The 25,765-nt window shown below is 32.9% G+C and overlaps 3 protein-coding genes across 6 annotated transcripts; 2 read left to right on the forward strand and 1 right to left on the reverse strand.

The window, feature by feature from the left end:
- The first annotated feature begins 299 nt into the window (after positions 1-299).
- Positions 300-1,619, forward strand: LOC145323405 (uncharacterized). Its single transcript, XM_080165824.1, has 2 exons — positions 300-357; positions 1,019-1,619. Exons 1-2 carry the CDS (start codon positions 307-309, stop codon positions 1,487-1,489), a joined length of 522 nt encoding a protein of 173 aa, XP_080021950.1. The 5' UTR covers positions 300-306; the 3' UTR covers positions 1,490-1,619.
- A 6,346-nt stretch (positions 1,620-7,965) lies between these two features.
- Positions 7,966-14,710, forward strand: LOC145322797 (uncharacterized). Its single transcript, XM_080165066.1, has 8 exons — positions 7,966-8,123; positions 9,066-9,154; positions 10,323-10,421; positions 11,463-11,566; positions 12,116-12,182; positions 12,691-12,758; positions 13,545-13,611; positions 14,290-14,710. Exons 1-8 carry the CDS (start codon positions 8,021-8,023, stop codon positions 14,419-14,421), a joined length of 729 nt encoding a protein of 242 aa, XP_080021192.1. The 5' UTR covers positions 7,966-8,020; the 3' UTR covers positions 14,422-14,710.
- Positions 14,711-15,114: 404 nt separating this feature from the next.
- On the reverse strand, positions 15,115-24,371 carry LOC145322798 (uncharacterized). Of its 4 annotated transcripts, XM_080165067.1 has the most exons (16): positions 24,224-24,369; positions 23,033-23,254; positions 22,404-22,542; positions 21,850-22,247; positions 21,415-21,537; positions 21,068-21,199; positions 20,628-20,753; positions 20,498-20,554; positions 20,075-20,120; positions 19,876-19,936; positions 18,850-19,038; positions 18,533-18,606; positions 17,932-18,010; positions 17,217-17,291; positions 16,047-16,097; positions 15,115-15,616 (listed from the first exon to the last, which is right to left on the reverse strand). In XM_080165067.1, exons 1-16 carry the CDS (start codon positions 24,300-24,302, stop codon positions 15,539-15,541), a joined length of 1,929 nt encoding a protein of 642 aa, XP_080021193.1. In that variant the 5' UTR covers positions 24,303-24,369; the 3' UTR covers positions 15,115-15,538. The 4 variants fall into 4 exon arrangements, with proteins under 4 accessions (XP_080021193.1, XP_080021196.1, XP_080021195.1 ...); XM_080165070.1 differs by lacking the exon at positions 23,033-23,254 and having other exon boundaries at positions 24,224-24,371; XM_080165069.1 differs by lacking the exon at positions 18,850-19,038 and having other exon boundaries at positions 24,224-24,367.
- Positions 24,372-25,765: the final 1,394 nt, after the last annotated feature.

Genomic DNA, 25,765 nt, shown 5'->3' on the forward strand with positions numbered 1-25,765 from the left:
TTATCTTTTATATGATTTTATATATTTTTTTAGAATTCTTATTGAAATCTAGCTTGGTGATAAAAGCAATGTTAATTTTTGGCTATAGGTAGTCCCCTTCCTTTACAAAGTTTCACATATACTTCAAGTAATAATGGTATTGAATTATTTATTTTTATATTGTTTTATGGTTTTTTTATGCCCTCCCCTTTTGCATATAGCGGCGCCCAAGAATGCTAGGGGCACAACTGTTAACATAATCTAAAAGAATTGAAAAAAAGATCTGTCGATTTTGATAATGAATTATTTATTTCAGTAGAATTAAAAATGGGAGACGAAAGTCCGGAACGAAGCCAAGGTTTTCAAGAAAAAGCACAGGTTGTCTATTTTTAAACACATTGCTATATCTACAAAAAGTAAACACTGCAAGTAATACTGGTACCCAAACGCGTTTTCTCATTTGTTGGTACAATAGAAATTTTAAAAAAATCTTGAATGGCTTGTACAATTCTTCAGTGTTAAGCAATAAGTTTAATGAACAGAAGGGGTTATTTTGATTATCTTAGTTAAGGATGTACATTGATTTATCACCCATTGTCTTATCCCTTGAGATCCCTGATAGTTAAAGACTTTCTAGAATATGTTTTTTTTTACGTAAGACTATCTAATAAGTATCTTACACAAAGTACTTTGTAATTGCCTTTGAATAATATTTACATAGCTAAATTTAAATTACTTAAAACAGCTTAATTTAAATTGAGTTTCTTTTATTTGAACTTATATTTTGCATTTAATGTATAAAGGATATCTACATTATTTCTGTATTATAGTTTTGTGTTGTTTTTTTATTTGCTGCGCTACTTTTCTTTCTTTTAATTTCTATGCAAATTTCCCATTAGATTTCATAATACTGTTGAATAAAGTTTTGCAAGTGTTTCTTATGATCTCAATAACAATTAAATGACTTTAAATTCATTTAATAGAAGATTTACTATATTATAGGTTATTACAAATCCTAATTTATATTGTTTTGTTTCAGGCGTTAGAAACAGTTATATCAGTTATATCAGGCAAATCTAAACTCTTCTCCTGCAATACTTGTGGAAAAATTTTCTCAAACATAAAACACCTGAAAGAGCACGAACCAATTCATTCAGATCAGCACAGAGTTACATGTGAGTCATGCGACCAGACTTTTCTCAGTAAAATTGATATGCTGATGCACCTCAAGATTGACTGTATAGAAAGAGCATTCTCATGTAAGACATGCGGAAAGAAATTTGTGTATAAAGACAATTTGACATATCACGAAAAGATTCACCAAGGACGTAGATTTTCATGTGATACTTGTGGCAATTCTTTTTACCGCCAAGGTGATTTAAATAAGCACAAGAAAACACATTCTAGTGAAAAACTGTTTTCTTGTGGTGTGTGTGGAAAAGTTTTCTCCCGTAAAGACACATTAACAAATCATGAGAAGAAACATACAAGTCTGGCTATTTTGCAATAATGTTTATTTTATACTTACATAAAATTTTGTTTTACTTAAACACAGTGTTTTTTTTATGAGCACTTTTTTGAAAGCAATTTTACCCTACTTATAGTTATCAGAATTTATTGATTAATGGCTTATTTTCTTCGTTTTTTAAGGCAATTAATAGAAAAACAAAAAATATTTCAGTTTTTATTTAAAAAAAACAGTAAAATCTAAAATTCAAAACTTAGGTGTCAACATCTATAAATGGTTTCAGCGCATTTTTCTTATGCTCAAATATTCAACTTTTTGCAAGAATGGCTGCAAAACACTTCAAAGTGTAGATATAGAGCTAAAAATGTATACAGATACTATTAGGGACATGTACTAGAACATATCAAAGTTTAAAGGTCATATCTCAACCAGAGAGGGAGTACTGGCCCCCCCAAAGTCGTCTACAGAAAATCAAATTTTTTTCTTAGAAGATTTAGGCATAAGAAAAATGCGCTAAAACCATTTTTAGATGTTGACACCTAAGTTTTGAATTTTAGATTTTACTGTACTTTTTAAATGAAAACTGAAATATTTTTTTTTGTGTTCTATTAATTGCCTTAAAAAACGAAGAAAATAAGCCATTAATCATTAAATTCTGATAACTATAAGTGGGGCAAAATTGCTACTAAAAAAGTTCTCATGAAAAAAAACACACTGTATTAACGCAAAAACCTCGAATACTTTTAATGGATAGCATTACAATTATAAAAATCTGCTGTATTACTTACATTTTTAAATTAAACAAGGATGACAACATCCATAAAAGCGAAGCACTGAAACGGTAGGACAAACGGACATTAACACTTGTATAGTGTCAGAAATAAATATTATATCTATACAAAATTGTAAGTAAATTTGTTGCAAAACTGATTAAATACACAATACTGTTAAAGGACATACTGACGTTTTTGGACTTGAATATAGAGATACTTTGTACCTTGTTATAATAGTAATCATTACTCAAAAAAAACAGATGAATAGGATAATTTTAACATACAAAAATTTGTTGTCAAAAAAGTAAAATATCTGCTTGTTCTAAGTTGACGTACAGACTTTCTGGTAACGATTATAGAGTTGCTACACTTTCTAAGTCGTACCTAACTGTTATGGGAAATGGGAATCAACATACAAAGTTTGAAATCGATAGGACAATTCTAAACTGTTTAAATCAACGAAAAGAGCTAACCGTTACGTACGGACGGACCGACCATAATTATAGAAGAGCTTCACCTTTAAAAAGATTATTATTGTAGTTTTATATTGTATTTTTGTTTTGGTTCTCCTTTTGAGTAAACTTATTTAAATTTGTTGAAATTGTTACCTATGTATTTTTATTACTTATTATGTTTAATAATAAAAGCAATGAATTGTTAAACTTTTTCTACTTTTAATTTGTTGGTGTTTTCAGGGGCGTCAATTAATTCCAATTGAAAATGCTGCAAAATCTAATACTTTTTGGAGTAAAGTTGGAGTAAAACTGGTTTTTTTTCATGTAACTGAAGGGCAGAAAAAAGAGAAGAAGGTTGTGGGGAAATTTTCCTTTAGAATTGTTTGTCAGAATCACATTCCCTTTTCCCTGCTCACATTATTAACGGTTGACCTTTCGGGAAACTAAACAAGTTAGTAAATTTAGTAGGTATGTTGTGTAAGGCCCTATTTACATAACAAGAATGACAACTTCAATACAAGCGAATCTGAATATATAAATGAAATAGAGGCATTAATCGGTATTATCCTCTTATAATTATTTTTTCAATTTATAAAATTTTTAGACCCTTCTGACAGAACAATAAACTCTGGCAGCGGCGCTTGGCACCCTTGCCTGCCTAGCCGCAGCACTTGGCCCCCTAGCCTGCATAGGCGCGGGCGCTCGGCCACCTTTCCTATAATCTAACCTATAATAGTTGTTTTTCTGTGATATAATTTGTTTAATTGATCTGTTTTTTAATACCGATTGTTGTAAGCGAATCATATCTATAATTAAGTCCTAAAAATGTCCTTAAACATAATCCTGTATTAGTGCAGTTTTTCAACAGATTTACTTACAATTTTGTGAAGAGTTATACATTTATATTCTGATTATTCAGTTCTCACACTCTTCTAGTGTTATTGTTCGTTTGTCATAAATTTTCAGAGCTTCGCTTTTATGGATGTTGTCATCCTTTTCCGAAGAAATGTAACCCCTAAAGAAAAAGCTCTCTACTTAATCTATAATCAAAGTACTTACAAAGACGCAATTACCAGAGACCTCAAGGGATAAGACAATGGGCAATATGCGTCCCCAATGATCATAAACATAATTACCCTTTCTGTAGATTTATATTATTGGTTGAAGAAAATGGATGTTGTTAGTGTGAACCAACCACCAAAAATTAAGTACCCAAAGTTTTAAGCTAACGAATGAAAGAATGTGTTTATAAAGCTTAAGTCACCAGAGCTGGATCTTTAAATGTGTAGCCGCTGCCAGAGGTACAGCCACTAACCTAATAGCGATCTTTAAATCAAATTGGCTACGCGTGGCTTCGGCTATATGCGATATTTTCAGTAAAAATATGAAGAAAAAAATAATAATACGCGAAAAAAAAACATTTAAAAATCCATATTTTGTTGGCAGCACTGGCAGTTGCGACAGCTACGGCTACGACTACAGCCAATACTAGGGCAACGGCTACACATTTAAAGATCCAGCTCAGCATTACTTCCAGTCCAAAGTCCCCTCCCTCCCTGTATTAAAGTACTTAGTAAGATAACCCAATTATATGTAATCCCATGTCATATGTACATTTGTACTCTGTAAACTTGTGTATTTGTGTAATGTTTTCTGTGTGCATCTTTTTATTATGTCTGATTAGATACATATACGTACTAATCCAGAGGCGTATAGAGGGGGTAATCCACCCACCTGACAAAACTAAGAGGGATCGATACACAACCATAGGTGTCCTCCCTTCTACAACCTCTTGATAAGAATATACATCACCCTGATCCACACCTCTATAACAGCCAAAGGGGGAGATGAGTTTAAAAAGTCTCTATCACCCTTAATCTTTAATCTTGAGAGAGTGTAAAAAAAATTTTAGTGCTTCGCTCTTCAATCAAAGGACGCTTGAATATGTTGATGATTAGGGTAAAGGGAATGGGATTCTGACAAACAATTCTAAAGGAACCCAATTCTCTTTTTTCTCCCCTTCTTATCCACTCCCCTTCAGTTATGTGAAAAAAAAAACAAGTTTTACTCAAACAAAATATTAAATTTTGCGGCATTTTCAATTGGAATAATTTGGCTGAATGATATAAGGGGGTGGACAACTGACACCCCTCTCGTTATTGGTCTAAGGGGGGGTGTCAACATTAAGAGCGCAACCCATAGCAAAATCTGTGCACGCCACTGTACTAATCCCTCCTTTTCTCGCACACACACACACTCTCTTCCAGTCCTTTATCTCTCTTTAGCAGCAAGGCTATTTAATAGTTTGGGTGTCCGTCCATTGAAGATTTCTGTACTAACATCAAATGGTAGCCTCATGTATTGGTCTGTCATTTAATATCTTAAGAACAAATTTCATGTAAAGTGTTATAAGACACTAGCGGCTTCGCCCCTAGCCTCTAGGGGCTTAGTTGGGGGGGTTGGGGTTGTCCCACCCCTTAAAACCATCACAGGACCAGTAGGTATATTCCCTGAAAAGTAGAGGCCAATCGGTTCAGCGGTTAATGAGATCTTAAGCTTCAGACAGACATTGTTCTACTTTGTTTTATAGATATAAACTAGCGGCTTCGCCCCTAGCCTCTAGGGGCTTTGCCCCAAAAGGTGATCATAAAAAAAATTAAGGCGAAATTCGTAAAAGGACCAAGGAAATCTTCAGCAAAAAAAGGACCTAGGAAATATTCAGCAAAAAAAGGACCAAGGAAATATTCAGCAAAAAAAATGGGTTTTTTTGAGGGGGGGGGGGTTGCCCGGTTGGTGGTGTCCACCACAGGACCAGTAGGTATATTCCCTGAAGAGTAGAATCCAATCTGTTCAGTGGTTACTGAGATCTTAAGCTTCAGACAGACATCGTACTACTTTGTATTTTAGATAAATTATAAATGACCTGTTTGCTAGTGTCAACATGAACACCGATCTCTCATATTCGTTGAAACAAATACTAATGAAATTTTTAGTAACTGGGTTGCACATTTTATCAATATCCAAACTATTTTATTCAACAAAAGGGTTAATTTTGTTGTCCATGTTTTGGAGTGTGCAACAATATACCGTTGATTGTCTGAAGTTCTGGGCCTTTTGCTGTCATGAAACTAGAACATTTTCGTTGAAGTAGTAGTTGGATGTTTATCCACCATATATCTGAAACGGTTGTTCGTTTTTTTATGGAAAGATTTAAATATATATTTTTCGTCAATTAATTTTTTTGCGGTTGATCTAGGAACACAGCAACTAACCCAAAGTCACGCACATTTCGAAATAGAATTTATTTATCTTTATCTCTGTAAATATTTCGTGTTTTTCCTTTATCTTTTTTACAAAACAATATTACAAATGATATCATTTTACAGTCAGTAGAGTACGTGCGTTTTTGTATAGTGAATGTTTTCTTTGACATTTAACAATTATCTTAACTCATAGACGTCCAAGGGGGGGGGGGGTAATGGGGTGATTACCCCCCCCCCCCCCCAAACGAATTTGGGGGTGCCGTATTTTTCATTTTACCCCTTTTATTTAAAATTTACCCCTACCTTGGGGGTGCCGTAGTCACCCCCAACCATTTAGGAGGGGGTATTTCCCCCCCCCAAACAATTTTGGGGGGAAATACCCCCCCATAAATAAAAAATCCTTAAAAAAAAAATTTTGCCGCGCTTCGCGCGCATTTTTACTACTAAATATTAATATATTATCAAATTACCCCTGCCAACAGATTTCAAGGGGGGGTAATTACCCCCCCCCCCCCCAAGCAAATTTTACCCCCGGGGTAAAAATTTTGGGGGGAGGGTAAAGAAAATTGTGGCGCGCTTCGCGCGACATTTTACCCCCCCCCCTTAAAAGAATTTTACCCTTCCCCAAATAAAAAAGCTTGGACGTCTATTATTATACTGGTACCCAAAGTTTTCTTTTGTTTTCTTATTTGTTTGCTGTAAAACTTTGGGGCCTTTCACTTAATTAATTATGCTTCAATTTATCGTCCATTACCTTATCCCTTAATAGCCCATGGTTTACATTTATATTTGTTGTTTTATATTTATGTCCGCTTCGCGCACCCCTCTGGTAAATTTGTGTCTCCACCTTTGCATGCATATGTCGTACTATATGAAATTGTAACAAAATACTAGGCAGTGTAATGCTGTAACAATCCAATTTATGAAATTATTTTCTTTACATAAAAGTTTTTCCTCAATGATATGTAAAAATATTCACGTTAGTCGTCGGACGTTCCTTCTTCTGCTTATTTCTGTAATAAAAAACTGTGGATCAGTTTGAATTTGAGTAAATAGGATTTTTGCAACTTTATTCGGCAAAACAGTTGGTGGCACAACCATATGTTGTATAAAATTAGACTCGGTTTAGCATTTTCTATAAAAACACACAGAAAGCACGCAGCGCACGTAAATGGGCAAATAAGTTTCCTTTACGCGCGTTAACTCTAGTCATGCTGTTCCTAATTACTTCTTGGTGTAGGATATTGTAGATTTATGGCAGTCCAATGTATGCCGGTTCTAATGACGTTTGAACAAAGGCTGTTACGTTTGGCCGCTAGCAGCCGATTGATACAGTTGTTCATATTTGCGACTTATTCTACATCTTATATAAGTGAATTTCCGATCAACTGATTACCCATTTGTTCCCTAATTTCCGAAGTTGTACGATAACCCAACTATTGCAAAAACTATTTTCTGCTACTCCGGTCAAAGGGAAAGGCTGAAAAGTTTTATAAAGCGATTTGTACATTATATATTCTAAATTTTAATTTTTCCAATTTAGATTTTTTGGAAGTTTTAACGTTTTTTTAGCTAGTAGCAAATATTGAGATAGGATGAGTGTGATACGTACAAAATCGGAAACTAAGATTCAACTGACCGAATTTCCATATGATATTGTTGGTTTATATTTACACCTAGGTCACAAATCTTAAACCTTAGCATTTTTTATTGTTAGGTTGGGTGAATTTTTCTTTTTTTCTTTAAAGGCCATCCTGTATAATAATATCCTAATCTATTATATAAGTAGTAAGTTTTTTGTTTGTTTCAATATTAAGAAATCGAAAATGAATATTCTGTATTGGTTGTACTTTTCATGAAAGAGTCATTAATGTATTTAGATAGTTTTAGGCTATTTTTCTGAACTTCCATTAGATGCTACGGGTGAAGTAACTAGCTATATAAAGAGGTAAGTTTTTTTAGTTTGTCTGTTAACATTTCGCTAACCACGTTAGATTATAATTCTTCTATGCCTTTTTAAGTTTATTTGTTAAAATTGAACTGAAATTTACGATTATAGGGAGGCTTTACATTTGTCCCTTGATGGTTTTATGCTATTTTTTACTAAAGAAAAGAAAGATGAATTGGCCGCAGCAGGATGCGAAAGAACTCAGGAAAGTATTCCAAGATCCAGAAAAATTAAAAGGTAAACTTTTTATCAGTGGCGTGCACAGTAATTCACCAGGAGGGGGGGGGTTAAAAAGGGTAAGCAGGCATTCTTAATTTTAAGGGAAGTGTCGATACCCTTCTACCGCAGCCCACTGCTTTTAATTGTGAGCATACCTTTGTTTGGAGGGGGAGCATGTGATATTTCACTCGGCAGGAAAATAGCCTAAAACTATGGTTTGACTTATGTTGTACTGGTAGTATCCATGGCCTCCAGGCGCTTTGCTATGGTATATTGAAATAGCCTAAAACCACCCTAATCAAAGGCTTTCCAGTAAATACATATTTCCGAGATATTTTATTATTAATAATTTTTTATCTTATAAATATTTCTGCTATATTATTTGATAATAATATTCATTACATACTTTAAAATTAGATTATTTAATTCTATCAATGAATCATATCTACTCATTAAAATTTTACTGTTCAATTGAAGGTGGGATTAGTATTAACTCTCAAAGATCTTGACGGGGAGGGGACATTTGACCATAAATTATATATACCCCAAAAAATATCTCAATCACGTCAAATTTGGGGGTATAGGTTGATTTACAATTAATCTGTATTTCTAACATTAGAGTATAACACTAGAGGAAGAAAGAGTTAAATAACTGTATCTCCCCATCGCAACCGTCTTGTGCAAACTTTCTATTGGGTCATTGAAAATCAACCAATGGTATCGCTTGTATTACACGGCCAAGTAGCAGAAAATAATTTAGAAGCAGACGAAACAGGTCTTTGAAAAATAAAGGGAGGTAGTTGTCTGTATATACATCTATAGATCTGTTTTTTCTAACTGTGTTTAAATATTTCAACTAATAATTATAATCTACATAAGGGGTAATTGGATTCTAAGGTAAATCAATTGTCACATCCCAATAGAATAGGATTCCTGGATGATGTAGAAATTCCTGTTTAGGTTTCTCCCTGTGGAAAGAAATATTTGGAGATAGGACGGGAGTTGAAAAAATAGAGTTTCACATGGAACTTCCCTATGAACAAATCAAGGTAAATTTGAAAATCCCCAGTCGAGCACACACTACCCCCCACCCCCGTCCATTAGTTAAGAATAAATTGAAAATAAGGGGGTAGGATATTTGTTCTATTGTTATTGATCATTACTTTAGGTAAGGTTGGATTTAATAATATTCGGTAATGAGAAGCCCCGCAGTGCTAGGGCACCACATGTGTAGGCTCGGCGTCATTAGGCCTTAAGGGTTAATTATAGGGAAAACTGTTAGAGTTCCAAATTAGTGAATGGTTAGTTGAGAGGAAGGAGGTAAAAGGGGAAGCAAAGAAGAATAAAATCTCAAATTAGCAACCCCCTGAAAATTACCAACAGAATGAAAGATAGACAGACAGAAAGAAGGCCTTCTTTACAGAATAAAACACTTCGCTACTAAAAGACTAATGTCAGATTTGCAATATTAAATTTAGCATTGCACTTGCTTTAACAGATGGGATAACATCAAAGCGTTTGTTAAATTTTAATAAACGTTTACAAAAAAAAAGAGGGGAAACATTGTTTGATATATATAGACGATTCTTTCACATTGAAGTATCAAAAAAAATGATATAATGGCTTATCCTCTTTAATATATGTATGTCGTATATTTATTTTACTTTTTAAAAGCGAAGCTTTTCTATAATTAGGGTCGGTCCGTCCGTACGTCCGTCACAAACGGATAGCTTTTCCCCGTTAATTTAGGCATGTTAGAGTTGTCCTATCGATTTCAAACTTTGCATGGTGATTCCTTTAGTAGTTAGGTACAATTTAGAAAGCGTGGCAACTCTATAATCATTACAATAATGTCCGTACATCCATTTTAAACATGTTAATTTTTTTAATTTTTTAACAAAAAATTTTTATGTAATCTAATCATCCGATTTATCTGATTTTTGGTATGTTGATTCCTAGGACAACAAAGTATAATGTTATAAGCGAAGCAACTCTATAATCAAGTCCTAAAAATGTAAGTATATCCATATACATTATCCTGTATTAAGCAGTTTTTCAACAAATTTACTTACAAATTTACTTCGACTCTTATACATTTCGATTCTGATTATTCAGTTCTGAACTTCTGACACTAAGTTTTAATGTCCGTTTGTCCTACCGTTTCAGTGCTTCGCTTTTATGGATGTTGTCATCCTTGTTAATGCAATATTTTTCCAGGAATTTGTATCTGGAATGGGGGAACAGGTTCTGTCTAAGGTTCCCGAGGAAGAAAAGGGAGGTGTAAAGTGGGAACATGTTGGCTCTACATCTATCAAGGTTCTCATGTGGAAAAACGGAAAGTGTCATGCGTGACGTCATAAAAATACGTCTAAGAAGGAAGGATGAGAGGAGAAGTGGGAAAGGAAACCCCCTAAAAAATGGATTTATATTTTTTATGACGTCAAACATGACATTTTCCGTATCGCCTTCTAACATATTTAGTAGCGAAGCTACTCCATAAGTATGGTGGGTATGTCTGTTTGTAAGTTCGTCTGATGTTAATTTTGTAGTCTATTATTTTCTTACCCTTACCCTAATTTACCTAACTAACTAATTGGCAGTTCTATTTTCATCATTAACCATAACATCATAACTGATGTACATCCCAATTACAATAAACAAAATACTCTAACAATAATCTTTGGATAGTGTTAGTTTGTAAAAAAAATATCAAAACCTAATTAAAGTCTTCAAAGTGTTTAAGCCAATGAATGAGAGAATGTGTTTTCTCGTATTCATTCGAATCCGGTGGATAGGAACCGGTTCTCATCCATACGAAAAAACTATGTCTAGCATCGTATTATATCCAGTTTTCTACGAATATAGAAATGTACAATCATAAGATTAAAACCAGTTTTTTTAGCCGGTGCCTCCGGCACCTCGGGGCTAAAAAAACTAGTTTTAATCTTATAATTGTACACTCTATATCCGCGGAAAGCCGTTTATAATACGATACGAGAAATAACTATTAAATACTCTGAGTACTATTGCAATGTTCACTCCCTCCCCTATATTACCCAACCATACCAATATCCGACGAACCCCCAAACTGTCCCACTTTGAGAAAGACGATTCCAGTGACGTCATATACGTTTCTCTTCAAAAGAGATGGGAGAAATGGGAAGAGATTTTCTTCCCCCCTTCCCTAAACGTATATGACGTCACTGGAATCGTCTTTCTCAAAGTGGGACAGTTTTGGGTTCGTCCATTATCCGGTTTACTTTCTCGTATAAAAACTATGGCTTACATAACATCGACACATTGACAGTCTACTGATATTTTAGCTAAATACTTAATAACGGCACAATTATTTGCAAGGGAATGCCAGGTACAAAGTATCCAGATGCCCTGCTGATCGTTCCAGAGTTTCCTCCATCAGAAGGGGTCATTCAGGCACTCCTAGACACTGGATTTGCTTTCTGGTAAGCTTAAAATATCCAAGTATTGACTACAAAAAAATAACAGGATGTCTTCTGTTTGTGTGTGTGCAAGTCTGTTTGTTGCAAAAGGATTTCGCTAACCACTGAACCGACATGGTTCCTCTTTACAATCATGTTACTTTTTATCCAGAAAAGCTTTAAAATCATTTTGCAGGAGGTTACCTCCATCCTCCCAAGAGAAATCACCTATGATACAAACAGGTATCCCCCCCCTCCCCACAAAAAAAGCTGTTATTTTCATTTTCACCCTATACCTTTCCCCAGAGATCGTAGATCTAAGATCGTAGCAACTAGTTAAATATAAATTATTCCGAAGTTTTTATTTCATGACAGGTTAGGTTAGATTAGGAATAGAGTACCCCTGATGGGATAGGCCCTACAGGGGTAGGGTCACCCAAAATTATTAGGCAGTTTAAAAAGAAACTAACTACCTCACATATTTTTACTATACATTAAAAAATGATTTCAGATGTAAAGCACCAGAATTTATTATCAATATTTTTTTTTATCTATGGAAAATTTTAAATTAAGCCAGTGTGCAGTCCTGGACAGTCAAGATCTTTGGTTCATGCATATCATCAAGGAGGGATTTCTAAAGGTATTCATTACTATCAGGGATTTAAGGGATAAGACAATAATTATTTTTATTAAGGAGGGGTTTCTGAAGGTAATTATAAATATCAGGGATTTAAGGGATAAGACAATGAAGTATGTTATTAAGGAGGGGTTTCTAAAGGTAATTATTACTATCAGGGATTTAAGGGATAGGACAATAAATTATGGTATTAAGGAGGGGTTTTTGAAGGTAATTATAAATATCAGGGATTTAAAGGAAAAGACAATGAATTATGATTATTAAGGAGGGATTTCTAAAGGTAATCATGAATATCAGAGATTTAAGGGATAAGACAATGAATTATGTTTTCGTGGAGTATTTCTAGAGGAAATTTATTTTTCCTTATCACTGCCAGGGCCGGGTTTTAAGGGTTATGACAAATAAATTTATGTACACCCCTATGATAAACAAATTACCCCTTCTGTATGTTAAAATTTTTGGCGAAAAAGTTTGGATAATTCTAACTTATACAACTTGATCAATATTTTAGGGCAATATGATGACTGTTCATCTAGCTCCACTGAATAATATTGGAGCTAATATTCTACTGGATACAAGGTAAAAACACTAAAGTTGATTTATTAGAAGGGGGGGGGGGATACATATATATATCTTACTCCCCCAAAAAGTCTAAATGATGAATCATTTTATTGGATCATTAGGTAGCTAAGGAACAGTGCATATTTTAGTACGAAACGACAGTTTTTTTAGTAGCGAAGCTACTCTATAATTTTAAATGTCCTTCTGCCTGTCGTAAGAAACATTATGAGGAAAACGTGATTTTCTCCGCTCAAATTAAAGATAGACGACTGAAACTTCTTTTTAACATTCTTATTAATATGGAGCACTATTAAGTATCAAACATCGAGGGCAGTCGGACTGCTCTTTAACAGGTTTTTTCCTGTTTTTCACATATTTCCCTATATATTTGGTGTTTTTGGTTCAATTTTCAAAATTCTTTTGGTTTATAGTATATATTAAAATTAAATTCCCCGTTGTTTTGAGGATCCAGTATGTAATTTACGTTGAACGTTAGCCTGTCAGTCATCAAAAAATGAAAAAAAAATGTTTGAAAGGTTTCGTGATTTTTTCCTCTCTAATATTGTTTTTGACAATAAATTATAATACATAATTTTTTTGCTACGCTACTCATGGATGTTGTCATCCTTGTTTTATTTTATCCAATAGCTTATTTACTAATAGTTGAATACTAAGAATTAAGTTTTGCATTTAGAAAAAAAATCCTTTCTTTAACAAATAAAATTGCTAGAAAATCCTTTGGACGGATTTTTGTGTCGTATTGACAATCTAGAATAATAAATCTATTGGAATGTTTTTTTCTAGAGATATGTGTAACAGCGAAGATTGGGCTTTTCAAGATTACAAAAAGGCCAAAGTTGAGGCTTCTAAGGTTTTGATAAAAAAGGCTTTTTTTCCACAAAGTGCCTTGTAGAGCAATGCTTCTTTTAGCAAATAAATTAAAATGAGGGTGGTTTAGTTTTTCATTTGTTTGTTTACTACTTTAAGTAAGGTAAAGGGTACTGGGATGCCCTGTAGGTATAGAACCCTTCTGAGTTATGCCCCCCCCCCCCCCCCGCATGGGTCAGGCATAGGAAAAATGAAACTACCTTCCCCCCTCCATATTTTCAAAAATATGAGCTTGGCAGGCACTTTGAAGGCAATAATAAAAAAAACAAGAACGATTAAGTTAATATTGGCAATGGTCATGATTTTTTAAAAATCAAACCTGCATAAATCCGATAGAAAGAAATACCAAAGCATAGTTTAATAATATACCATTTTTCCTTCAAATGGGGAAAATTATGCTAAAAAAATAAGAGTAACATAGAAAATTTGGTCATAGAGCCATATCTTAAATGAAATGAATATTTTTAGTTAGAAACCTAATAGTCCAGAAATGTATGCAGGTTTTAAAAGTACAAAAGCAAAAAGCCACCAACCACAATCTCTTGAAGTTTGATTATTTTTTTTATATTTTAGAAATCAAACATTTTTTGAATATTAGTAAAACTCGAGAAAACTGAACAAAATAGTACCCAGAATTTTCCTGTCATCCAACTTTGTTTAGGCTGCGAACGTGCTGGAGTACAAGATGGGTAAAGGAGCCAAGAGTAAGCTTCTGGAGATGTTGAGAGTCAAGCATGGAGCCGTCATCAATATGCCAAAAGTCATGGAAGCCATGAATACTAAACTTGAATGAGTTACCTATGACCTGGGAGGAAGGGGATAGTGGGCTGTTTATTATTCTAGTCCCCAAAGTATTACAATAACATTTTCATCTTTCTTAACAACTTTTAAGACTTTTATTGTTGGTTCATTAAGTTAATTGTCCATGAGTTTCATTCACTAATTGTAATCTATAGAAGGGGTTATTTTGTGTATCATAATTGGAGATGTACATCCATTTATCGGCCATTGTCTTATACCTTTAGATCCCCGCCTAAGTCACAAAGTAATATCCTCACCAAAAATTTTTAAATGCCCAAACCTCCGATAACCTTACAATTTTTACATAATCTTTAAAACTATTTTCCAATATGGCTTTGTAACCGATTGATATCCGATGGATTAGAACCACTTCTCAGCCATACTGAAAACCATGTATAGCATAGTATTATAGACAATTTTTCGTGAGTATCAAAATAAAAATCATAAAAATTAATACCAGCTTTGTTAGCCCGGGCCAATGGTCTAAACTGGTCTTAATCTTATTTTTTTTCATTTTAATATCCACGGAACGATGTCTATATTACGATGCGATAAATAATGATTCTGGCATTTAAGTTAATCATAGTTACCAAATACAACATTTATATTATTGATTTGTCTTTTTACCCCCAAAAAAAGTTCAAATACGTTTGATTTTTAAAATAAATATATAAAAAAAAAAAACAATAAAATAAATATATTTTCTCTATAGTCACATTTAATTATTTTAAATACACAAAAACTTGTTCATAGATTTTTTTATGGAAATAAATATTTTTTTTTGGTAAAATGTTGATTTATACAAATATATATAATATCACAATCATAAATGAAAAATCTAGTTTATTGGTAAATTGCATTAAAAATAATAATTATTGTAAATTAAATAAATATGAGGGGAGGGGAGAATATTGTTGAAATCTCGTAATAAAAAAGGGAGCATTTTTTGCAAATCTATTAAATACGTTGCTACAGTCAAAATGGAAATATTATTAATAATAAATATCATATATGAATTTTTGGATAATGCATAAATGTTTTATACAACTTATGTAGTTAAAGAAATGCCAGATTACGAGATGTTCACAATATTTATTTCCTTTATAAATTCACACCACTATTAAAATTAATGAAACTAAAATGATCAGGAAAGTTATTCCATTGTTTTTCAAATTGTTTCCAGAATCCTAAAAATGTATCCAATTATAGTATTAAAAATTTAAAAAGTTTAGCTTATAAATGAAAAAAAAATTATTACGGAAAGAAAACGAAAAAGCGGGTTTCGTCGTATTTTCACAGTAGCTTTTTTTCTATTTCTAGCACCTGCAGAAGGCTCTAACTCTGTGGGGCAATCATAACATTTACCTAACTCTAATTACCTTGTACCCCCCTCCCAACCCCATTTTTTATTTTAGTTTTTAATAAAGATATTTTTGGGGGTAAATTTTTCTAGGGGCGATTTCTCTTGGGGTGGTGGTGGTACCCTTCCCAAGAATAGTTTAAAAATCTCCCTCCGCGGTTAGCGAGATCCTTCGGTACAAACAAACAAATGAACAGAGAGACAAACAGACATCGTTCTACTATGCATTATAGATATAAAAATTGTGAAATATTTACCGAAACACATTTATCAATCTTCGCAATTACCGAAGTACTCTTGTTTGAACTCTAAAAAGAAAAAAATAAATAATAATTTCTAATTATAATAATTTAATAAATACCTGTCAATTTACATCAAACTTTGTTTGAAGAAAGTCCTATCAGTATATCTTTTGATTGCAAAAAAATAAATTCTACCTCAACCACTTTTCATTTCATACATACAACGCAGAAATGGACATTTCTTTGCTTTAGTCAATTCTCTCCAGTAAAAGCCAAGGCATTCCACCCTAACTGTCTTGTCTGATAATAAAAAATATTCCTTCTGATGTCAAAAGCCAAGGTAGCATAGGCGTCCAAGGGGGGGGGTAATGGGGCGATTACCCCCCCCCCAAACGATTTTGGGGGTGCCTACGGTGCCCAAATTTTTTTTCATTTTACTCCCCCCATTTAAAATTAACCCCTACCCTGGGGGTGCCGTAGGCACCCCTAACCATTTAGGAGGGGGTATTTACCCCCCCAAACATTTTTGGGGGGGGTAAATACCCCCCCAAAATAAAAAATCTCTAATAAAAAAAATTTTTGCGCACTTCGCGCGCATTTTTAATACTATATATTTAATAAAATTTAAATTACCCCCCCCAAAACTTTTACACCAGGGGTAAATTCTGGGGGGGGTAAACTAGATTTACTGCTGCCAACAGGTTTCAGGGGGGCTAATTACCCCCCCCAAGCAAATTTTACCCCCGGGGTAAAAATTTTGTGGGGGATAAAAAAAATTTGCGGCGCGCTTCGCGCGCCATTTTACCCACCCCCAAAACGATTTACCCCCCCCTTAAAAAAATTTTACCCCCCCCAAAAAAAAAAGCTTGGACACCCCTGCAAGGTAGTTCCTCTATCAAAAATTTTAATTGTCATGCGCCTGACATCTAGCTGAATGATTACCTGACTTGTTTGTGAATAGATAAATATTCCTTCTGAAGTTAATTCTACTTGCACTAGTCTAGGTATTCCTTATATACAAAATACTAATTGTCATGCGCCTGACATCTAGCTGAATGATTACCTGACTTGTTTGTGAATAGATAGATATTCCTTCTGAAGTTAATTCTACTTGCACTAGTCTAGGTATTCCCTCATATACAAAATACTAATTGTCATGCGCCTGACATCTAGCTGAATTATTACCTGACTTGTTTGTGAATAGATAAATATTCCTTCTGAAGTTAGCTCCACTTGTTCTCCAGATGATAGCCATGCACACTTAAGTAGAAAAACTGTGTGATACACCTGCCATGCTTAATCAGGCAGTTTCCCTTGAAGTTCATGTTGAACACTGATACCACCCCCTCCCCCTTTATTTTGAAATAAATATAAAATAAGGGAGGGATAGTTTTTATTACTATAAGGTAGGTTAGTTTTTTTTGGGTGCTTAAAAGACCCGCAGGGTTAAGGCCCTCATTAAAGGTTAGGCATAGGAAAAAAAAATTCCCCACACATCTTATTTTAGAAGATAAGAGGGGAGGGTGAGTTTCAGTGCTTAACAGGCATCTTAAGAGAAAGCACCCTAAATCACTAAATAAAAAATCTAAATATGGTATCTTAAGTCTTATGTATGTCGAAAAAGTTTTAGGCTTATGTACTTTGTATAAAAGCAAATGAAACAAAAAATGATATTTCTAAAATATCTTTTCTTCAATGAGAGAATTTTTGAGAAAATTTCAGCAATGTTAGCATTAAAAAGACACTTTGAATGCAAGCTATAAAACCATAAGTATGTTCATTTTGTAAGATTTCAAATATTTTTTTTTGCTGTTAAGTAACAGTCAGATACATATAAAATGATCAAACTGTACTTTAAAAGAAAGCTTTATTTAAGCTTTGTTATGAATAAAACCCTTACCTTGCCAGTAACATTCTGATCTGCCAGGCTGGGAAAGAATGAGACTATCAGGGAAGGTACATCTACTTCATTGCTCCCACTAATTTAAAAATACGGATTATTAATTAGAGAAGCTACTTCTTTACCAATTTTTTTTTTTTTTAATGAGAACCTTACTTTAAAATATACTATTTTTCAAAATGTTGCTAATAAATAATTAATTATTCTTTAATTTCAATTTTAAATTAAAGTACTTATTTAGTTGAGTCAATTAATGCATTTTATTGTTTGCTGTTTAAATTATACAATATACATTATTAAACAATTTAATAATAAATCAAGGAACATTTGTATTAAATAAAAAACTATAAAGAAGCTAAGAGTCAAATGCGCTTCTTAAGTCTAAAAACTATAATATAAACAATTAAAAGATGTAGAAGCATAAAAATTGGAATTTTTATTGATTTATTTTTTCAACTGATAATTTTAACAATTCGAATAATGTTTAATCAACTATAAAAACCAACAATAGAAGATTTTTGATGAAGTATTAAAATATTATACAACACAAAGTGTGCTATCCACAAACCTAAGGCTTACACTGATATTCAGATATATTTACCTGGTTTGTGATTGTGCTTGAACTTGTTGTATTTGTACAATATTCACTAGAGATACCATATCTACTGTCACTGTCTAAAATAATAATTTGAATTAGTATAGAGTTGCTTTGCTATTAAAGATGTAGATAGAAAGAAACATTAGAATAGTTATGCACTAAAACACAGTTCTGACAGACCAAAGCGTAACTCAAAGCACTTGAATATAATAATTCTTAAATATGCACTGTAAAAAATATTAAGTCTTTAAAGATAGATTTTAGGTTCAGATTTTTATTTCTTTTTGATGATTACAATTACAATTATACATAACTCTGACCTCTAGAGTACTAGATTCAGAAACAGTTGTTGTCATAGTTGAGATGGTAGATATTGATGATAAAGATTCTTCTGAAGTTGACACTATACTTGAGGAATATTCAATGGATGTTGTGGGTGCTATGGAAGTTGTTTGGATTGATGAAGTTGCAGTGGTTGTAGTTGTTGTTGTAGATGTTGTTATAAAACCCTTAAGGGGAGGGGACATTAAATTTAGATAAATAAAAAATAATTTCTACAGTGCATATTTAAGAATATTAACTTAGTGCATATGGAAAAATTGCTTACATCAATAGAAAACAGTTTCCGTAATAACAGCTCAACAATGTTTTAAAAATTTTGAGAAGACGGTTTAGTGATGTTACATTTGAGTTGGTTAAATTTGAAACATTGTCATAAATATTTTACCAAGAATTATATCAAAAAGTTCAAAAAGATTAGCGCAAAGGTGAAGTACAAGGTTGTATAAAAGAAAAAACGGATCAACTGCAGTTCACGGTAAAATATTCCTTGTAACGAATATTTCCAAAAAATCTATGAATTTTAAAGGTTACTAGCTGCCAAACAACTGAACGTACAGATCACACCATATTAAGCGGTATAATAAGGCCTACAAATAATCTGGAATAGCCAAGATCCCATGATGCACAGTGAAAGCTTCACTGAAGAAAAAACGCGTAAAATAGGTATTTTTCGCGCATTTCTCTGTACTGCGAGATAATTATGCATTATTGATTTTTGGCTATTCCAGATTGTTTATAGGCCTACTTATGCCGCTTAAAACAGTGTGTGGGCTTGATCTGTACGTTCTGTCGTTTGGCAGCTAGCAAACTTTAAAATTCATAGATTTTTCGAAATATTCGTAACCAGGAATATTTTACCGTGAACTGCAGTTAATCCGAAAAAACAAGATTGTAATATAAGGCCAGGAATAAATTATGATTATAGTTTATATATGACTGACTGTCTATTCTTCAAACATAAGAGAATCATACAATAGCTAATCTACAAAAAATAATAGACTAACCTTTTCTGTTGTGGTTGCAATTTCAAATAGTGCAGATGTCTTTTCAGGAGCATTGCACAAACTAGGATTTAAATTTTAAAATTAAAATATAGTTTTCTTTAATACTTATCTTAACATTAAGATCAATTATACTCTTTTCTGAATATCTTCTTTAGAAACACCCTTTAAAAATGATTCTATATGAAAAAAAAACAATTACCTGCCATTACAAATACAGACTGTAAACATTTCACCAACACTACATTCTAAAAGGAATTGTTATTAGAAGTAATGAAAAATAAGGCCAGCTTAATAAAGTAATCCTGCTTCAACTGATAAAAGACAGCCACAACTAGTCCCAATACCCTTAATTTAATGCCTACAGCTTCAATAGTAAAAAGTTTTATAATGACAATTTTAACAGCGGTGAATTTCCTGCAGGCTTTCTTTTTAGTATTAAACTAACAGATTTAAACCTCTTGTAAAGGCAGCTGGAATTATGCATGTCTTTTTAAGGATCTAAGTTAAAGATTTGTGATACTTTTCTTGTAGAAAAAACCTTATTCCAATCAAGTACAGCTAATTTTTGTTTATTATAATTTTTTAGAATGCATAATCAGAAATACCCCCTACCCCCCTATACCTTTACTAGCTTCTGTGTCCACAATACCACAGGATCTTGCAATTGATGTATTATCATCTAGATTAAGCAATAAATTAATTAAGTTATTAACATACTCAAAATAAAGTATTTTTTGATTATGATGACTTACTGGATTTTCCAACAAGGCATGTAGCAACTCCGGGAGAACAGGTAGTTACTGTTCCACCATCATCCATGTTGGAACATATGTTCTCTTCACCAGTACAAACATGGCACTCTACTCCACTTGCAGCGCCTGTTTTTCATATTATATGGGGAAAAGTTTGTTGTTAATTTAACTTGCTAAAAAGGAACTCGTTTATTGGTCAGTTTGTTTATGCAGTGGGAGGGGAGGGGATTGGGTTGAGGAAGTGGCAGGGTAAAGTTCTATTTCCAAAAAAATCTGTGTGAATTAATTAAAGAAAACAATATATACCAAGTTAATTTATTATATTTATATGTTTCATAACTCTATACATTCAAATTTGGTTGAAATTTAATCTAGTTTTAAGTAGTTTAAAATACTAGTAACAGGATAATGCCTGTCAGGCTAAACAGATATTCCCTTACCTGAGGAAGTGACTCCTTGCTCTGCTCTCTGTAGCATGACCTGGCTGTTGGTAAGGCTGTTACAATTCTGAGTGTCACAAGTACACAAGTACCCAGAGGCACCATCAATCTTAAATTCCTCGCAGACTTCACCTTAAAATATTAACCACAAATATTCACTTGAAAATCAATAAATTTAACCAATGATGTTTTAGTTTACTTTTGCAGTTCAAAATTTTTTAAAGCATAGTTTTGAATAGATTAAATTCAAAACTGACATTATAACCCTATGTTTTAAAAAATGAATGTTTATTTGAGTCAAGATAATAATGTTTAAATTTATAATTATGTTTAGAATATGATCTGACCTTTGACATATGAGTTTTGTGGACCACAACCTCTGGCAACAATCTGGTTTGCGGGATTAGCAGTCTCTGTCAGTCTTGCTACTGTACACAAGGTCTGATTTTTGTAGCAGGCTCCAGAAGTACCTGTAGAAAATTAATTTCAATTGGCATAGTTTACCAACATTTAACAAAATATATATTAATTGTAAAAATGTGTAATAACAAAAAAACTCAATTTTAAAATATGATATAAAACATTTATAGTAAGTGTATATGGGTGATGTTATATCAAAAAAAAGACACATCTAATCAGCATTTAAAAGTTCTAGAGGAAGGCAATGAAATAAAGGGCTGTTTATAAGAAATAGAAAATAGTGCCATTGAACTTTTAGAAATGATTATGTATTTGGTGCCTTAGACAATCCCTAAGCCATGTAATTAGGTAACAATGGTAACCTTCATCATTGGCATCTGTGCAAAGGTTATCATTTCCAGAGCAGGAGTAGCACTCAATTCCAGCTATGGGTGGTGTTGGAGGCGGTGTTGTGGTTGTTGTAGTTCCTGCTGTTGTTGTGGTTGGAGCTGCAGTTGTTGTTGAATCTGCTGCAGTTGTTGTTGAATCTGCAGTAGTTGTTGAAACACCTGTTGTAGTTGATTCAGCTGTAGTTGTTGAACCTGTAGTAGTTGATTCAGCTGTTGTTGTTGAGCCTGCTGTAGTTGATTCTGCAGTTGTTGTTGAGCCAGCAGTTGTTGTTGAACCTGCAGTAGTAGATTCAGCCGTTGTGGTTGAGCCAGCAGTTGTAGTAGATTCTGCTGTTGTTGTTACAGTTGTGGTTACTGTTGTTGTTGTACTTCTAGACATGGAATAAAATGTAAGAAAATCTAGAGATAGAGACACCAAATTGAATATTTCTATTTCTGTATTCATGAAGAGCACACTTTTACTAACATTCACACCCAGTTTCTGTTTGAGAATCAATTACCTGAAATTATATTAACTAAATCTTTACCCTGTGCAGTCTCTAGCAGTAGTTGAGGTTCCACCTGTTGTACTTCCTGTTGATGTTGATGCAGCTGTTGTTGTGACACATGGATCTGTGGTTGTTGTTGTAGTAGCTGTTGTGGAACTACCAGCTGTTGTTGTTGATTCTATAGTTTTAAAAATAAGCTTCAAATGATTGTGTATCAAGAAACATTTACTTTTAATATAAAAGAACAACTAAATTTGGAATAATTCAGTTCTGTGCATAATTTCTAAAATGACATCAAAACACATGCAGAGTTTGATTGCAGTCTAAGTAGATTTAAAAGTCTAACTTATTATTTAGAATTTAGGATTCAATTTATCATCTGACCTATGTTTGACAGTTTAGAAGTTTTGAACTTTTAGCAAATGAATAAAGAATTAATATATTGTTAAATACCACTTAACTCTATTTTATAATAGAATCTACTCGTTGTATCATAACATAACTTACTCAAGTTTGAACAGTTTATTCAAAACTCATAAATACCACTAACCTGTATTAAAAATTGCATCTGTTGTTAAAACTACAGAATTTTTTTAGCTGTTGTTAACCCCACAAAAGTTGTACCACTTACCTGCATTAGAAGTTGTAGCTGTTGAAGCACCACTAACCTGTATTAGAAGTTGTTGAAGCTACAGACGTTGTAGATGTAGTTGAACCTACTGAAGTTGTAGCTGTAGTTGAAGAAACTGTGCCAGCAGTTGTAGCTGTAGTTGAAGCTACAGAAGTAGTAGATGAATCTACAGAAGTAGTCGCTGTTGTTGAAGCTACAGAAGATGTAGCTGTTGCTGAAGACACAGAAGTTGATGTGCTGTCAGAATTACAACCAACCTCTTTAGCAAACAAGTAAGAATTTGAAATATATTACAAAAGTTTCTAAATTAAATGGATTTAATTTCATTATACAAATCTTTAAAAAAAAACAAAAATTACTTTTTAGAGAAAAATCAAGCTGATATTACAAATTGCATATTCTTATAAATGGAAAAAAGTTCTCATTTTATGATTAAAGAGGTAAAAGAAGAGATAAAATGTTTTTAAAAAGAATTGTATAATTGATTAAAATCCAATGAAGATAAAATATAAAGTAAATACAAAAAAAAACTATGTACATTTATCCACAAGGTATCAGATCTAATATATAAATATATACAAGATGTGAGTCTAAGTTTTAACCAGTAGAAATGTGATAAATAAAATTTTTTTTTCTCCTTGTACAAATTTTATACTTTACAAAATATTTTTTTTTATCATTATAAAAGTTCTCATTGTTATTAGTTGTAATTTTTACTGTTTTTTTTGTAGACTTTGATCAAATCACCCTGTATGTATTCAGAAAAGCGAAAGTATATGTACAATTAGAAAAGAGAGAGATAATAATAATCAATTTGATTATACACTTACAATTTATGATAAATACACGTTTATAGTCCAAGGGAGTGGGGGAAGGAATGTTTAACCTGCCTCACCTCCAAAGAATTTAGGTACCCTTAAAATTTTTGGCAATAAATCAGATTTTAACCCTTTCCATTAGCCTTCATTTATTTTTCCTTTATTGTTTTTTTTTTAATTTCTTTTTCTTTTTTTAACACTCTCAATGGTTAGTGGTATAATTTGACTACTTTTGGACGAAATCGTCCTTTTTATAGAGTAATTATTCATTATTCGGCGGAATCTTCACCAAAACACTAGGCTCTCATCTAAAAAAACTCAAGACAAAACATTATATACAACAGAGACATATATTGAAATCATGCCTGAAAACCAAAGTAAGCAAATCCATTCCAAAAATCATATTTTACCTGAGGATAATAAAAGTAATGAAAGCCAAACACTTGCCAAGTGAAGGCCTTTAGTTGGCTGTTTAAGATATATAAACATTGTTTAGTCAATTCGTACTCATTTGCAGTCTAAATCTAAAATAGATTTGAATTGTAGAGAATCGTTAAAGGGGAGGTGACTTTAGTTGTATCCCCACCCTAAGACTTTTCTCAGGGGGAAAGGTAACAAATTTTGTGGGTCATACCCTCCACCCCCCATTCACTTTGTTTTAGGCACTTTTATAGGGGATATTCAGATGTTTTTCCATCTTAACATAAAAATCTAAGTTTGGCCCGTTAATTGCGTCGAAGGCACTATAAGCTAGTAGCTAAGCCACTGAAAGGAATAAAGTCAATAAAACTGAAGTTTTTACGAAATGAATTTTTAAAGAAAACCACAATTTTTTACTTGTCTTGATTAAACTGTCGTGTCACTATACACAGGTCTATTTATAATTAACTTGAAGAATTAGTTTGATATGATGATTCCATATCAACCAACTAAGGCCTATTTATGTATGTATATACCAATGCTCAACTTAAATAAAGGGACACTTCAAGTCATAAATTTTTAGTGAGTGAAAGTTTGTGTATAAAAAAAATATAATTTAAACAAGAATGACAACATCAATGAAGACGAAGCTTAACAAATAGACATACAAACGAACATAGACATATATAGAGTAGCAACTTTTTCATAATCTGGGAATAGTCCCTTTCGTAACATCGCCCCATAAGGGGCGATTCGTCGTATTTTTAAAATGGCTTTTTATAGGTTATTTTAGGTTAGGTTAGGTTATATTGGGTTAGGTGATTGCCCTACAGGGTTAGGTAATTGGCCCCGCAGGGTTAGAGCCCCCCGCAGGGGCTAGAAATAGGAGAAAAGCTACTGTGAAAAATACGAAGAATCGCCCCATAAGGTGCGATGTTACGAAAGGGACTATATCCCATAATCTTCCTAGAAATCATCATCCAAAAAATTATAATAGAATGAACTGCCGTTTACAGAACTCCTTATGTAAAATTTGAAATCGATAGGACAATTATAATATAAGTTAAATAATTATAATGGTGAAAATTACTCATGAAATTCAGTCAGGTCAAATGCCTTTTTAAAGTCTAAAAGTCTCAAATATCTTTTTTAAAACTTCTAGTTCTATGTTAAGCATAATGATTATAAAAAGAACAGAAGAAACTTTTCGGGTATAGTCCCTTTCGTAACATCGCACCTTATGGGGCGATTCTTCGTATTTTTCACAGTAGCTTTTCTCTAATTTCTAGCCCCTGCGGGGGGCTCTAACCCTGCGGGGCCAATTACCTAACCCTGTAAGGCAATCACCTAACCAAATATATAACCTAACCTAACCTATAAAAAGCCATTTTAAAAATACTACGAATCGCCCCTTATGGGGCGATGTTACGAAAGGGACTATTCCCAACTTTTCTGTATAATTACCAGGTTTGTTTTATCCACATTAAGTTTTAATAAATATTTCTAATTGACAAACAAAACATAGTTTCCCT

This window comes from Acartia tonsa, chromosome 6 (assembly GCF_053477335.1).
Source record: "Acartia tonsa isolate MP-2025a chromosome 6, ASM5347733v1, whole genome shotgun sequence".
Classification (NCBI taxonomy): domain Eukaryota; kingdom Metazoa; phylum Arthropoda; class Copepoda; order Calanoida; family Acartiidae; genus Acartia; species Acartia tonsa.

Coding starts and splice junctions, on each gene's coding strand:
- LOC145323405 (XM_080165824.1), top strand. CDS start 307: ATGGGAGACGAAAGTCCGGAACGAAGCCAAGGTTTTCAAGAAAAAGCA. Junction 358..1,018: donor GTTTTCAAGAAAAAGCACAG/GTTGTCTATTTT, acceptor GTTTTGTTTCAG/GCGTTAGAAACAGTTATATC.
- LOC145322797 (XM_080165066.1), top strand. CDS start 8,021: ATGGTTTTATGCTATTTTTTACTAAAGAAAAGAAAGATGAATTGGCCG. Junction 9,155..10,322: donor TTCCCTATGAACAAATCAAG/GTAAATTTGAAA, acceptor ATATTTTTCCAG/GAATTTGTATCTGGAATGGG. Junction 12,183..12,690: donor TCAAGGAGGGATTTCTAAAG/GTATTCATTACT, acceptor TCAATATTTTAG/GGCAATATGATGACTGTTCA.
- LOC145322798 (XM_080165067.1), bottom strand. CDS start 24,302: ATGTTTATATATCTTAAACAGCCAACTAAAGGCCTTCACTTGGCAAGT. Junction 20,754..21,067: donor GCAAGGAGTCACTTCCTCAG/GTAAGGGAATAT, acceptor TATGAAAAACAG/GCGCTGCAAGTGGAGTAGAG. Junction 19,039..19,875: donor TTGCAACCACAACAGAAAAG/GTTAGTCTATTA, acceptor CCTCCCCTTAAG/GGTTTTATAACAACATCTAC.